General features: G+C 31.2%; 1 protein-coding gene and 1 long non-coding RNA gene across 3 annotated transcripts in view; one reads left to right on the forward strand and one right to left on the reverse strand.

Annotated features, from left to right (window-relative positions):
• Positions 1–2525: 2525 nt before the first annotated feature.
• LOC146998895 (uncharacterized) lies at positions 2526–9332 on the reverse strand. Of its 2 annotated transcripts, none has more exons than XR_015039803.1 (3): positions 9182–9332; positions 7006–7112; positions 2526–3926 (listed from the first exon to the last, which is right to left on the reverse strand). It is a non-coding gene; the product is annotated as an uncharacterized LOC146998895 (long non-coding RNA). The 2 variants fall into 2 exon arrangements; XR_015039804.1 differs by lacking the exon at positions 9182–9332 and adding an exon at positions 8584–9093.
• A 131-nt stretch (positions 9333–9463) lies between these two features.
• Positions 9464–15713, forward strand: part of LOC118192787 (putative RNA polymerase II subunit B1 CTD phosphatase RPAP2) — a 43814-nt gene continuing 37564 nt past the window's right edge. The window contains exon 1 of the mRNA XM_035363802.2: positions 9464–9621. Coding sequence (XP_035219693.2) covers positions 9551–9621 — 71 coding nt within the window. The 5' untranslated portion in view covers positions 9464–9550. The remainder of the gene's footprint in view (positions 9622–15713) is intronic.

Consider the following 15713-nt stretch of genomic DNA (forward strand, 5'->3'; position numbering starts at 1 on the left):
ACTTTCTGCGCATGCGCCGCGTTGAAACATGCGCATAGGCGTTTACGCGTGCGCGTAAGACCTTTTACGACTGCGCATATGAGTGTGCGCAAGTGCAGAATACGTTTTCGCGTGCGCGTTTTATGTATAATGGACGTATAAGCTAAAATTATCTAATTATCTATTTCAGTTAATGTTGATGATTGCGTTGTTCCTTAATTTTCGAATTGGATCCGGCTTATTATTTTTTGCAGACTGTAAGAGCAATTTTATAAAAGTAAGCTTAAACTTTCGATTATATCAAATAGAATTTCCGATATATATTTGTTAATATGTAAAGGATCTAAAGCGAAAGTATGTTTTGAAATCCGAAATCTGTTTATCAATTTCACGCTGCTCGGCGGGGGGAACGCCGCGCGGCGGGCGGGTAATGAATTGGAAGTTGATCTGTCAACACTATCCTTATCTTCAGGGCAGATGTTTTTATTTTATTTGGCTTATAACTGAAGATCAGATGTTTTTATTTTATTTGGCTTATAATTCCTTACCAAATGTAGTATTTCATCTCGATATGCTCCGTCTTTGATGTGATTTAAAACAAATTCCTCGTCATTATAATTCGCTTCCGATAGCGAAGAAAAGTAACAGAGGTTATTGAAAACGAAAAAATTTCGATTGACAAATTAGTCGGTGTTCTTGACACAGCAATTATAGGACTTGAACAGCGGAACTTTGTAACTGAACAAGAAATTATGTCTGTTTAATAGAATTAAAGAGAAAGTGTTATCACATGAAACGAAGCAAAACTTAAACAACTTACATTGAAAGAAATGTTTATTTAAGTAAACAAATAAATATTAAGCTTTTTCTTTTTGCAAATTTTGATACCCTTTAGATCATAATTGCTCTTTATTTCATAAATTACGGTTTCATATTTTTAATTTTAGAATTTCTGCATGCCATCTTGCGAGATTTAAACTGATGATCTATAATCCGGAATCGCCGAAGTCCTGACGAGTCCGGATTAACGACTTTTGACTGTATATATTAAAAAAAAATGAAGCTAAAATGTGGTCTGTATTGGGAGAATCAATCCCTAACTCATAATTGGCACTAAAGATATCTTTGGGACGGTGTATGTTTCAGTTGTTCCATGCTAGAGAAGCTTTTTGAAGTTGAAGTGGATTAAAAGCTATCTTCGATCAACAAGGTGCCAAGATTTAATGGCTTGTCAGTCTTTTTGCATTGAACATACGGTAGCTAAACATGTTAATGAATTTTTGACAAAACTATAAACAAACTTTCGTAAGTCAAAATTCACTAAAAACAGTTATAGCTTTTTTATTTTTAGAAAAGTTAACAATATTTTTTAAATCATCAAAAATAGCTGATTAATAAGCATTTTTAAATATAAATTTGTTTTCTAAAAGTAATTTTCCCCCTTAATCTTAAGACTTGCTTTTCAAATCAATTCAAATATTTAATTTTAATTAAATAAATGTTAATTTTATATTTGTGTTGACATTTTGTATGGTGATCATTCCGATATAGGGTGACCAAGTGAGATTTCCATCCTGAGCATTGATAATTAAGTCTGGCACTGCAGATAGAATTTTGCATATTTGCCCTATTTCTTACTTTGACAAATGTAATGATTTTACAAAATTACATGTTCTATTTGTACAACTTTTCCATCCTTAGATCAGTCAATATACTAAGCAAAAAACCTATTTCAAAGATTCTGCGTGTGTGTATTTATGTTTTATTTAAGCTAATAGAAAATATTTAATAATGGACATTTCCTTCATCCAGAGTCAGTTTACAATCCATAAAAGATAATAAGATTAATACCAGTAATAATGTATAAATAATGAGTAAAATGCATAATATATTTTAATAAATGAAGCTGGAAATTGCAGATGTGTGAATCTTGAAATAAATACTGATAACCAAAAAAACAGAATAGAAATTTGTGCTTATTTTAAAAGTGAATAATACAGGCAAAGTTAAAATAAAAATAAACATTATCAATGAAGAGTAACATTACTTATACTACATTAAGGGGAAGCAAATGTGTATATGTAAATGTGTGCATTAGTGGTATTTATGACTTTACACTGAAATTCTGATTCCCCCATGAGGGGGGGGGGAACAGAATTTTTTTAATAGGTAAAGAAGCTAATGGGATAAATGAAACTAAGGGAATTATTGATATGTTGTCCTCTATTAAAGATATATGTGTTATTTTGTTCCATTGGCTAATTCATTTTCACATTGGACTTGTAATTGAATTTTAAATTAAGAATGAATCTGTGTGCTTTTTCAGGGAAGGGAAGTTATGCTTTATAAAATTATAAGTATGCAATATTTACAATTAAACAGAAAATGAGAGGTGTATGAAAAAATTACAAGAAAAAAAGGGAATTTTAAATTTTTTGACAGGATGAAATTTAAAATGCTTATCAGTCATGGTTAATAAAACTTAGCTGAATATTAAATATATGTATCAAATTTATTGAGAATAAAAATTGAAGCTAACAGAATGATAATAATAAATTAAAAAATTTATTTACATGCATACAATTTTATGTTAAATATACAGAAAATTTTCATACAAGAATACAAGAATAAAGACTTGTTTTATTAAAGAGTCTTGAAATAACTGTAGCTTTTTCTTTCACTTTTAAATTCAATAACTCTTAAAATTATAGTGATATTTATAAAAGCATAATAAAAATAATTTGATTAAACATTCCTTTTACATATTAGGCCAACTAATATTACATATTACAGCTCATGAAATGTTTCTGGTATGGAAAAAAGGATCCTTCTAAAAAATTTTCTTTACATATATATAACTAAAAATGTATCAGTTCATTTTTTCTATAATTATGTTTTATGAAAATATTCTTAAACTATTGAAAAGAATGAAATTTCCTTCATTTTCAAATGATTATGAGATGGGTTTTAATGTAATGCTGATAAAGAAGATATTTTTAACATTAAAACAGAAAAATCTAAAATAGCTAAAACATATACACCTTGGATAAAAATTTGCGAGGAAAAAATTATAAATATTAATGAAAATAAAATTTTCATAGCACATAATTTTAGCATTTTAGTAAAAAATTATAAAAATTGCATCATTATACTTTACATACAGCCACTTTACTGAGATATTTATTTCAATATTAAATATATAAATTTCATGTTTCATTTCCTATTTATCTATTTCACTATCTTCTAATTTGACAAATTTTGTCTCAAATCTCAGATAATGCATTAATTCTAGATTCAGCAGCAATTACTTTCACAAAACATATATGAAATTAACAAGATGCTATTAATTTTGCACGAAGGCTTTCCATATAAAATTAACTTCTCAGATTTTCTACATTTATATAGTTCTATATAAAAAGAGCATTTATTTTGGAACATAATGACCAATATGAAGTAATAATACATAATTTATAATTTTAATAGTCACAGCATACTGAGATATTACATTTGGCTCATTGTAGAACCATAGCCTGCATACCCAGCAATGCAATCATTACCATCCAATGATACAATCATTTTGCTTATCATATGATAAGCTTGCTTTAAATTGATTTCATTAAAGGGTACAATAGAATACCTGCCATAGCTTTTCAGTTTATTGCCATATAACTTTATCGCACTAAGCACAGCAACTGAAAAATTGGTCACAAGATTTGTGGCTTAATTGTCTGATTTTCCGAGATTTAGGTATTAAGTTTTTATTTTGACTGACATTCCTCTTTGGAATGTCACTGGGTTTGCTTGATGCAGCTACTTGCCCTGAAGATGGTTAGCTTGGCTGTTCACAGCTTTAATGAAGCTTGCCGCAAGGTGGTGAATTCTACTGCATAACTAAGCAAATAGCTCCTTCACATTTACAAGTCTGCTGCTTCTGCACACCTAATCAGCTGGAAGGGATAAAAATTATAAACATAAATAATTACAAAATCGATTCACAATAAATTTTATATTTTAGTTAATTTATTTATTGAATAAAATAAATGTGAAAGTAATTAGAAAGCAGCACTGAATTAAAATATTAGTAATACTCATAGTGTAACAACGCTGATACTGCAAATGCTAAATTAAACGAGTATTGGGACTTTAAAGCATTAGAAATGAGTGAGTGTTGCATACAAAGGTTAGCATTTTGGATGCATAAATTCATGTCACACATAGAGAAAATTATGAAAACTTCCATGCAGCCAGTCTATTTGGCAGGATACACAAGTAATAAACATGTTTAATAATGAAACATAATAAAAATATTAATAATTAATGAGGGAAAATTTATAGTTTTGTTCTTTTTATTTAAGTTAATATTTCTATTGTGAAAACTATCTAACTTAATACACTATTCACTTTCTCTTTGCCAGTACTAAACATTAATTCTGAATTATAATAAATTTTCTAACTGCTCTGTTATTCATTCACAATAGTAATGGCTTGAGTTAATTTCTTCTGCATTTATTTCATTTATAACCTCCCAAAGTTTTCAACTACATTTTATCCTATAGTTCTAATCTGAGGTAATGTGCTGCAAATATCAAGTGTTAAACTGTCATAATAATAATACTATAGACAACTGAAGTTAACAAGCACATATTGTAAAGCTTCAATCATATGCAGAAGTGATTTATATGCAAGTACAGTCAAAAGTCGTTCAACCGGACTCGTCGGGACTTCGGCGATTCCGGATTATCGATTTTTCTGGATTATAGATCATCGGTTTAAATCTGGTAAGATGGCATGCAGAAATTACAAAATTAAAAATATGAAACCATAATTTATGAAATAAAGAACAATTATGATCTAAAGGGTATCAAAATTTACAAAAAGAAAAAGCTTAATATTTATTTGTTTACTTTATTAAACATTTATTTCAATGTAAGTTGCTTCGTTTCATGTGATAACACTTTCTCTTTAATTCTATTAAACAGACATAATTTCTCGTTTAGTTACAAAGTTCCGCTGTTCAAGTCCTATAATTGCTGTGTTGAGAATACCGACTAATTTGTCAATGGAAATGTTTTCGTTTTCAATAACCTCTGGGTCACTTTCTTCACTATCGAAAGCGAATTATAATGACGAGGAACTTGATTTAAATCATATCAAAGACGGAGTACATAGACATGAAATACTATACTTAGTAAGGAATTATAAGCGAAATAAAATAAAAACATCTGCCCTGAAGATAAGGATAGTGCTGACAGATCAACTTCCAATCCGCGGCGTGAAATTGATAAACAGATTTCGAATTTCAGAACATACTTTCGCTTTGTAGATATAAATTACATATTAGTAAATATATATCGGAAATTCTATTTGACATAATCGAAAGTTCAAGCTTACTTTTATGAAATTGTTCTAAAAGTCTGCAAAAAATAATAAGCAGGATCCAATTCAAAGATTAAGGAGCAACGCAATGTGCAACATTAACTGAATCAGATAATTTTAGCTTAGCTTATACCTCCGTTACGCATTAAACGCGCATGTGCACAAACATATTCGCAGCCGTAAAGGTCTTACGCGCACTCTTAAATGCCTGTGCGCATGTGTGAACGCAACGCATGCGCAGAAAGTTTGTAGCTTTGAGGTCCGGATTATAGATCATTCCGAATTATGGGTGTCCGAATTAACGACTTTTGACTGTATATCTTTATCATTTGGCCAATTTGAATTCAACAAAATAATCTAATTTTCATAACTTTCTCAATTTTTATTGTCTGCAGATAATCAAAATCATTTTTAAAGAGGGACTACTGCACATTATTGTTAAGAAATATATCACATTGACATTCTTCAGCTTTATTACTTTTGAACTTTAACAAATTAATATTTAAGTACTAAAAATTAAATATAACACAGTTACAGCTCTGAAGCTATGTGACAGATGCGACGAGCAAAAGCTCTGAAGTCAGATTCCAATCAGTCTGGGTTGTATTTATTTTGCATATAAAACAATACATGTGAATTCTAGTTAAATAGAACCAATGACTAAAAAGCACTTGTTTTAAAAAATACATAATAAAAATGTATTTTTCATATTACATATCAATACAAAATAGCATATTAAAATAAAGTCGTAGCTGCCCGGATGGTATAGTGATTAGGGAAGCCTGAGTACAATACTGAGGGACCCGGGTTCGAATAACGAACAAGGCATGGATGTAAATTATCTGTCCCTTCATAGGAGGCAAAGGTGGCCTGCCTATTAGGTGCCTCCATAATAGATCACCATATCTGATTTTAGGAGTGGCCAATGCCGGCATAGGCAAGCATCCACCATTGGAAACAAAAAGTACATGTGCAAGAAATGGAGTTATTCTGATGCTAATGGTTTCATAAAATTAATTATTCTTTTCTGATAACTCGATTCATAATTATAATGTGGGGAAAAAAGAAGAAATATAGAATATCAAATTCCATTTACTTTCCTGAACCAAAGTATGAAAGTAACAGCACAGTGTATAAAAATGTTGAACAACTGCATCGTCTGTTAACACAGTTATAACTGAAGTACTGTTTTGAAGAAGGGTATGGAGTTTTATGGCAATTAGCATATACTTTGATGCTTCTTATTTCATTAAAGCTAATTCTTATATATAGGCATAGTAATGTTTTGTTCATCAGCATTTTATGAATTATTGACAATTTCAAAACAACAAGTATAAATACGCAAAATAAAATAAGGAGCTGTACAACTTAAAGCTCATATAAATTGGAATACCTTATGTTGGAGCATTGCTGAACTCATACTTAAAACAGAATAAAATGATAAATGAAAATCAAAACACTACTATATATGCACTGTATGTTACTTCCTTATTAAAGCAGACAGTCTGGATAAATTTACAAGTTACAAATTTGGTGATTCAATCAGCTTATTTTGTTATGGTGTCTTTATTAAACAATAATCAAATGTCACCTATGGATATTCTAATATATTTTAAGAACATTAGGCTTAAATAAAAAGTTAAACTTTACCTTTCTGGATTTTGGAAAGCCTAACAGATTTCAGTTCACAAAAGTCCCATTTATTGCTATTACAGGCCACACATCGAGCAAAAGCTTTCATTGAAGGGCAGTTCAACCTGAAAAAAGAAATTAAATCACCATTTAAAATTTCATGATCAGGGTAACAATACAAAGGTTTAGCACTTGGCTTATAAATAATCCTGCTCTTTCAGAAAAATTTAATTGCCATGACAATAGATTTAGGTTGGTAACTTATTTCTGTAAAAAAATGTTATGCCCTTTCCAGGAAAAACATGAGCACACATATTTACCATATAACATATTCCTCGAAGTATAACACAATGGCTTCAAATCACATTAATTAGAAAGTTTGATTTCATTTCTGCTTTAACCAGGTTGCCTTCATGGCCATATGACATACAATATATTCTTTAAAATAAAGACTAATGTAACAGATTCAAATAACAAATTTAAAAGTTTTGCCCCATAAGTGAAAACATAACTTTGTGAAATAAATCTTACATCCAATTTAAGGCCATGAGAACTGATGTTTGACAAATACTAAAGAAAGTTTATTTATATTTTTGATGCATTAGACATGAACCTGATTTAATCAAAAAAACTTTAATATGGGGGATAGGTTGGAATAGCTTTAACTTCTTTGATAAGCTGAAGCATGTTTAGAACAAAATGTTTTAATGACAAGTAAATTTCCATCATTTGCAAATCATTATATTATTAGAAAATACATTTTAATGAGATACTAACAACTACGACATTTTATGCATAAAAAGAGTAAAAATTAAGCCAGTTATCATTTGGCTTTGTGGTGTCATCGAAGCTTTGCTTCTTCTCCCAGCATAAATTCTTTGGTGGTACACTACTATACTGTCAACAATATTGTTTTCATATTAGTTCCACAACAGTAAATTAACATGTTCCAGTTCAAAGTTTGAATGCATCTGAAATGTTTTGTGCACAGTTTGAATTTAAGAAAAATCTCTTTCTTTCAGACTTATATTTTCAGCTTAATATTCTAATGATTTACTTTTTTTGAAATCATATACTACAGCTATATCCATTTGACTCTGAAGGGAAGATTAATAATTTTTATCTTCTTATATCCTACCCATATATCTTTCTTTCTAAGTAGCTATGTGCAGAGTTAAAAAATGTATAGACATATAAAAATAATAAGGATAGCTTAATTATTTTTATTGAGAAAAATTAAATGTGCATAGCTATATATGTAAGAATACATAATTAAATTAGTCCAAATCATATTTAATGCATCTCCATATCTATTTTAATATTTTCATTTAATATGTATTTAAATGCACTAATCATTTTATCATTAGAATTCTAGTAACAGTAAGAAAAAAGCTATAATAAATTAAATGCTGTTGTTGTTGGTATCATTTTAACTTTGCCCAGTTTGTCTTCATGGCAATAGCAATATTTATAACATATATAATACCTAAAAAAGGAACATTTTGTTATGTTAATAATAATAATTTGCTGCATTTTTTAACTCCCCAAACTCCATAAACGTTTTGCGAAAATATAAAAAACTTTATTTTCTTTTACCGTAATGTTCGAAAAATAAACCCCATAAACGTTTTGCGAAAATATGAACTAATAATGATTTGCGACTTTCAAACTTTATTTTCTGTTACCGTAATGTTCGAAAAGTAAACAGAAAATTCCCTTTTCCTCCTTCAGGAAAATTCCCTGTGTGGGTTGCAACAATTATCAGGGTTACCATATTCTGGCGCACGTACGCTCACTTCCGATGTAAACAAATCCGCAATTTTGCCAAGTGCCGGTTATGGAAACATCCCCCCAAGCTCTTACCATCATTGGTTCTAATGCATTTTTCAACAAACAGCATTACACATCTGTCAAATAAACTGCACTAATCTGCAAAACAACACATTAAAATAATACAACTAATTAACATATTGGCTCAAAAAAGGCATAACGAAGAGCAACTTCTACACAAATTCAGTAAAAATGGCACATTTACTTGAAATATCCTCAATCAAAAGTTTACTAGTAAAGCTTTTACATGTGTTAGAATTTTCGTGGTTACTTAAAAAAAATGGAAACAGTAATCTCTACACGACCTAAATGAAAATGGCGCATATATTTAATAATAAATATAAGATATAAAGCAAACACTTACCAGAGAAATAGAAACCTTGGGTATTTGACGAATAATCTGAAATTTGCCATTGCGCACATCTAAAAACAAACTTCAAATTAATCAAGCAAAATGTGTAAATTTGGAAAACAAGGTATTAAAAATTTACGATAGAATTTTAGCATACTTACGGATCAAAAACATACCACTCTTCAACCACAGTTCCAGAAATAAGAATGAGCCAATGACGCCAAATTACTTGGCGAGAAAGTTATTAGTAGATCTTCATGCAACCCAGAGAATCTCGTAACTCCTCCCATTTTTTCCCCCTTTTTTCTCATGAAGATAACCTGTCAACAACGAATTCCTTATTGTTGAGTGCGTGAAATATGGTGCAAATTTAGTGAAATTATGGCACCTGTTACGAATGGAAAATCAATTAAACCTAATGAAAAATGCGATTCAGCTCGACAGAAGCAAATGTAAGTTATTATACTGATGCTATTTTTGTAACATAATATATATAATTTTTGTTCTAAAACTTCAGTTACTAGATAGCTTTTTATTACATAATAGTATTTCACTTTACGACATATGGAAAACTCTAGAGGACATTGAGGACATATTTATCAGAAATAAAAAATATGATAATTTTTCTCTGTTTGGAGTATTATTGGTAAACTTTACAACCGGGTACTTTTTTTTTTTTTTGTAATTCTTTTTTGACTTCGAGATCGGTGCCAGGAAGGCACAATTCCAAGATGGTCGGCTACACAAAACCAAAATAAGAAGCCAAAGAATTGCACAAACTCGGTGACCCTGTGCACATCGATCCATTTTCACTTGAAAAAATTAGAGAATTGCACAAACTCGGTGACCCTGTGCACATCGATCCATTTTCACTTAAAAAAATTAGAGAATTGCACAAACTAGGCATTGCGCACTGGCTTAACTTTGTCCATGTACACACCGATCTGTTTTCACTGACAAAAAGTTTTCACAAGTTTTAATTCTAAAACAAAATTAAAACTATCATGGTAACCAGAATTGGGGTTTCATCGCCAAAATTGAACAAAATTCGTCGCTAATCGAAGGGGCACCCAATTCTGTGCTAGAGCCTCATGTAAAAATCAAAATCTCATAAATACTCGAATGACTCTCCTCAAACCATAATCCCTTTCAAATGGATCACATTGTATACTGAGCATTTTAACCTCTGCTGCAGCAAAGCTATTCAAAGCAATCTGGGGAAAAGTGAAGAATCTCCCACTTCTTGGTGCATTTTTAAGAATTGCACAAACTCGGTATCCATGTACACATCAACCTATTTTCACTTAAAAAAACATTAGAGAATTGCACAAATTCAGCACTGCACACTCCCTTGACTTTGTCCATGTACACATTGGGTATTTTCACTCAAAAAGTCAAAGGAAATTGACAAAAATCCAATTCTTCTGACTCTTGTAAAAAGTGCCAAACATAACATGCCAAGTAAGTGGGCAATTCTGCACTTCACCCTAAGCCATTTGAACGATCTTTATGTTTGGCCATATGCATTTCCTTTGTACAAACAGGACACTTATAATGATTACTGAGTAAATCTTCACTTACACACCAGTCAGTTAATGCTTTTTTTCTCCATTCATTCCAAATCGTTCTGAAACTTCAGATTAATCTTATCACAAGCAGCCATTTTATGGTGTGCAGCACAAAATAAGCAATGTACTTCCTACGCAACATCCAATGCAGAAGTAAAACCGGAGAAATCAAACTCACTACGATGGTGCATTACAACGAATCACATGAGGATAGAGTTTCCAAACATACAGCATAAAATACTGAGGTTACCTTACATGAAACCACAACTTGACGATAAATGAAACAACAGCTTGGTGATAATCGAAGGGGTACCCCAAAATATAGACTAATCATACTTATGAGACTCAACAAACAGTCTGTATTTGATAAAAGAATGAAAATAATGGGACATGCAATACTTTATTTGCTATCCCTTAATTAAAACTATATTTTTCATTCACTTTGCTATTAAAAATGTTCCATTTTTCTGTATGAATTGCTTATAATAGAATGTTTATAGAAGTGTTATGTTTACTTGTTCTTTTCTTTAACCCTCTCCATACATAACTCCAATACAGTTATAAGGCTAAATCGCAGAATAGGCTGCATCAGTCGATGCTGTGTTTACTTCTCTTATGCTTGGACACGCCTTTTTATGACGTAATATTGGTTACGCCTCTTCTTAAAAACAAGTTATAAGTATGCTATAGCTTCGTATTTAAAGAAAAATTATATTTTAACTGAGTTGAAATGGTAGGTTTATAATGTTCTGTGCGAGATTTTTTTAATTATAAATCTACTTTTATGTGTTGTGTGGTAGTGTTAGCATTTAAAGCAACGAATTATCTCTCACAAATGTATTATTAAGATACCAAACGATTGAAAACGATCATTAGCAAACGACTGAAAATATTGAATGCATGAATTAAAAATTATAACCGTAACTTCTGAAAATACAGAAAAGAATTATTTTGCTTAAAGAATGTTTTGATTATTGATGAGTGTGTTAACATCGGTGCTTACTGCAGAATGGATGAGTATCTGAATCTGGACTTTTTTAATCAGTTGGAGCGAAGAAGCAAAAAGAGCGTTATTGAGCGGTGTATGGAGAAAAGTTTGATTGCAATATCGTATAAGTACCCAATTTGTGGAACAAATATGAAACTAGTAGAGAGACGGTTTTGAGACGTATAGACGATTTTGAGTGGTGCGCAGTGCCGAGTTTGTGCAACTCTGAGATGTTTTTCAGTGAAAATTGATCGATGTGCACATGGGCAAAGCCAATGCTGTGCGCGATGCCGAGTTTGTGCAATTCTGGGATTTTTTTTTTAAAGTGAAAATAGATCGATGTGCACATGGGCAAAGCCAGTGTGGTGCGCAATGCCGAGTTTGTGCAATTCTGGGACTTTTAAGTGAAAATAGATCGATGTGTACATGGGCAAAGCCAATGTGGTGCGCAATGCCGAGGTTGTGCGCGATGCCGAGTTTGTGCAATTCTGGGATGTTTTTTGAAGTGCAAATAGATCGATGTGCACATGGGCAAGCCAATATGGTGCACAATGCCGAGGTTATGTGCGATGCCGAGTTTATGCAACTCTGGGATGTTTTCAAGTGAAAAAAGATCGATGTGTACATGGGCCAAGTCAATGTGGTGCGCAATGCCGAGGTTGTGCGCGATGCCGAGTTTGTGCAGTTCTGGGATTTAAGTGAAAATATGTTTTTTTAAGTGAAAATAGATCGATGTGCACATGGGCAAGCCAATGTGGTGCGCAATGCCGTGTTTGTGCAATTCTGGGATGTTTTTTTAAGTGAAAATAGATCGATGTGCACATGGGCAAAGCCAATGTGGCCGGCAATGCCGAGTTTGTGCAATTCTGGGATTTTTATTAAGTGAAAATAGCTCGATGTGCACATGGCCAAAACCAAGCTGTGCACGATGCCGACTTTGTACAATTCTTGGATTTTTTTTTAAGTGAAAATAGATCGATGTGCACATGGCCAAAGCCAATGTGTTGCGTAATGCCGAGGTTGTACAATTCTGGGATTTTTTTAAGTGAAAATAGATCGATGTGTACATGGGCAAAGCCAATGTGGTGCGCAATGCCGAGTTTGTGCAATTCTGGCATGTTTTTAAGTGAAAATAGATCGATGTGCACATGTGCGCAATGCCGAGGTTGTGCGCGATGCCGAGTTTGTGAAACTCTGGGATGTTTTTTTAAGTGAAAAATAGATCGATGTGCACATGGTCAAAGTCAATATGGTGCGCAATGCCGAGTTTGAGCAATTCTCTGATTTTTCTTTAAGTGAAAATAGATGGATGAGCCCATGGACACCGAGTTTGTGGAATTCTTTGATGTTTTTCGAGCGAATACTGATCGTTGTGAAGAAGAGAAAACGAGGGGTTGTGTGATGCCGAGCAGTAATGTAACTTTATTTATGTGCAATGTTTAACATATCATTAGTGTATTTTAAATTTGTATTGTTGTTTTAATTGTGAATTATATTTAAGACGTCATTTTTCATTTAAATTGTATTTTTAATTTTTTGGCTTTGATATGTTTATAACGCTTTCCGACTTACGACATATATCGATAGGCCGACGATCTACTCAACAGTAGCAAAATTGTTAACTTTAACTCTTGACGTAACGTTTACCTCATATTTTAATACGTGGTGTTTGGTATCGTAATTGCACTTGATAATAAGAGTTCATTGATAACATGTGTGTGTGTGCGTATGTGAAGCATTGCTTAGTGTTCCAAGTTTGTAGTATTTATTTTATTATATTATTTTCTTTCATTCTGAGAAATTAGATTTTTTTATTTATTAATGCGTAGAATTCTAGCATGCCTACACAGAATATGGCGTGATTTAGGAATTTTAGAAACTGATATGAAATCTGTGTAATGATGTTCATATGCAATAAAAATATTCTTCTTTTTTTATTAATGTAAAGTTTAAAATTTTTAGTAACTCTTGACGTAACGTTTACCTCATATTTTAATACGTAGTGTTTGGTATCGTAATTGCACTTGATAATAGGAGTTCATTGATAATATGTGTGTGTGTGCGTATGTGAAGCATTGCTTAGTGTTCCAAGTTTGTAGTATTTATTTTATTATATTATTTTCTTTCATTCTGAGAAATTAGATTTTTTTTATTTATTAATGCGTAGAATTCTAGCATGCCTACACAGAATATAGCGTGATTTAGGAATTTTAGAAACTGATATGAAATCCGTGTAATGATGTTCATATGCAATAAAAAATATTCTTCTTTTTTTTATTAATGTAAAGTTTAAAATTTTTAGAAATAATGAAAATTGTCTAATTATTGGTATGTAAGGAATTATGTCGTTACGTAGCAAGAAGGTAATTTGTAAAAATGATAAAATTGAAATGTTCCACAATATGAATTTAAATTTAAAAGAAATATTTTATTTGTATAAATAAAAAAATTAATAAAAATAAAAATAATAATAATAATTTAATAAAAATCTTTGAAAATATTGAAGCTCTACAAGTATTAGAGACTCCGACGTGGTTTATCGTTTTAATAATTGGTAGAATTCGCTCACTGTATCATGGTAATTTTAAATATAAACAATTTATTATACTTATTATCAGTAACGCCTATGCTTAAATGTTATAAATGTAAATTAAAAGTAAAGAATTTGATATTAACTTACAATAATAAACAATTTATTATTGTTATTTTTAAGAGAAAATAGTAGAAAGTACGCGTAGTGTAAATGCGAGACTGCATTGTGACGTCATAAGCTTAGTCCCACCCATTTATGGACGTCACACAGCTCCTCCTACTGAACTTTGTTGATGCAGCCTATTCTGCGCTTTTACCGTATAAATTGTTACAAGCATTCAGGGCTATATGTTTAGCACTATTATCCTGATTAAACTTAAATGTGTTGTACATTTCAAGGCTTCTTGCAGATGTATTCAGATTTCCATTAAGAATTTTAATATATTAATACTGATCCATATTATTTTGTATTAAAAGTAAATTTCCCATCCCAGAGGCAGAGAAACATACTCAAACCATTAATCTCCCACTTTCATGCTTAAGAGTAGGCAATAGGTTCTTCACATTCAATTATTCATTTGGCTTTAGTCTTGCAACAGTTCTTCCATTTTAGCCAAATATATGGTTGATTTGGTTTATTAGATTATGGCAAAGCACTCAAGGGCTATCTGCCTTAAGTGAGGGATGCCTTCATGGAGGACTTTTTAAGGGAAACTGGCTCATATACACATTACACATGAGGAAAACCACAAAAACACCCATGCTACCAGCCCGTTCGTGGGATTCGAACCTCGGACTGAACTACCAGTGTTCAGCGACGTTACTGCTCGGCCGCTGGTGGGCCCCAAATATAATAAATTTTGGCTTGTAGGGTCAATATAATATTTCAATATGATAAATCTTTGCTTTGCATCGTTTTTGCAAACACCATGTATGTTTTCATTGTTTTCTTGTTGACAAAGAAATTCCCTAGTTTTTCAAACGATTTTGCAGTTAATTTTAATTGCAAACCATATTTATAAATCCTCATAAAGTTTTACAGTGCTAAGCTTTTTGTTTTGTTTGATTTTCATAGGCTAAATCTCAATTCCTTCATCTTAGCTTGGAATGCAGTCCAAACTTCAATGCATTTTGAACAGTTCCACACAGTTACCTTCATTTTAATACATCAAAGATAGTTGAACACTTATATCAAGGATTTTTTTAGATATTTTGAATATTTTAACTATTTTTAAAATGTTAACTATATGAATTTTCAGCGGAACTTGTTAATTATAGCATCTTGACATCTTCACTTCAGATAGGGAATTATTAATATATTTTGCTAAACAAGCAATAATTTCTAAATGCAGATGATAATTTTTAAAATGTATTTTCATTTAAAATAAAAAATTATGATTAAAAACATCATTCAAACATCAAACATCTCAACAAAAATTTCGAGTGTCCAAATTAT

The sequence above is a fragment of the Stegodyphus dumicola genome, chromosome 2 (genome assembly GCF_044657685.1).
Source record: "Stegodyphus dumicola isolate Sdum_Otavi_A_Nest chromosome 2, ASM4465768v1".
NCBI classification, from domain to species: Eukaryota; Metazoa; Arthropoda; class Arachnida; order Araneae; family Eresidae; genus Stegodyphus; species Stegodyphus dumicola.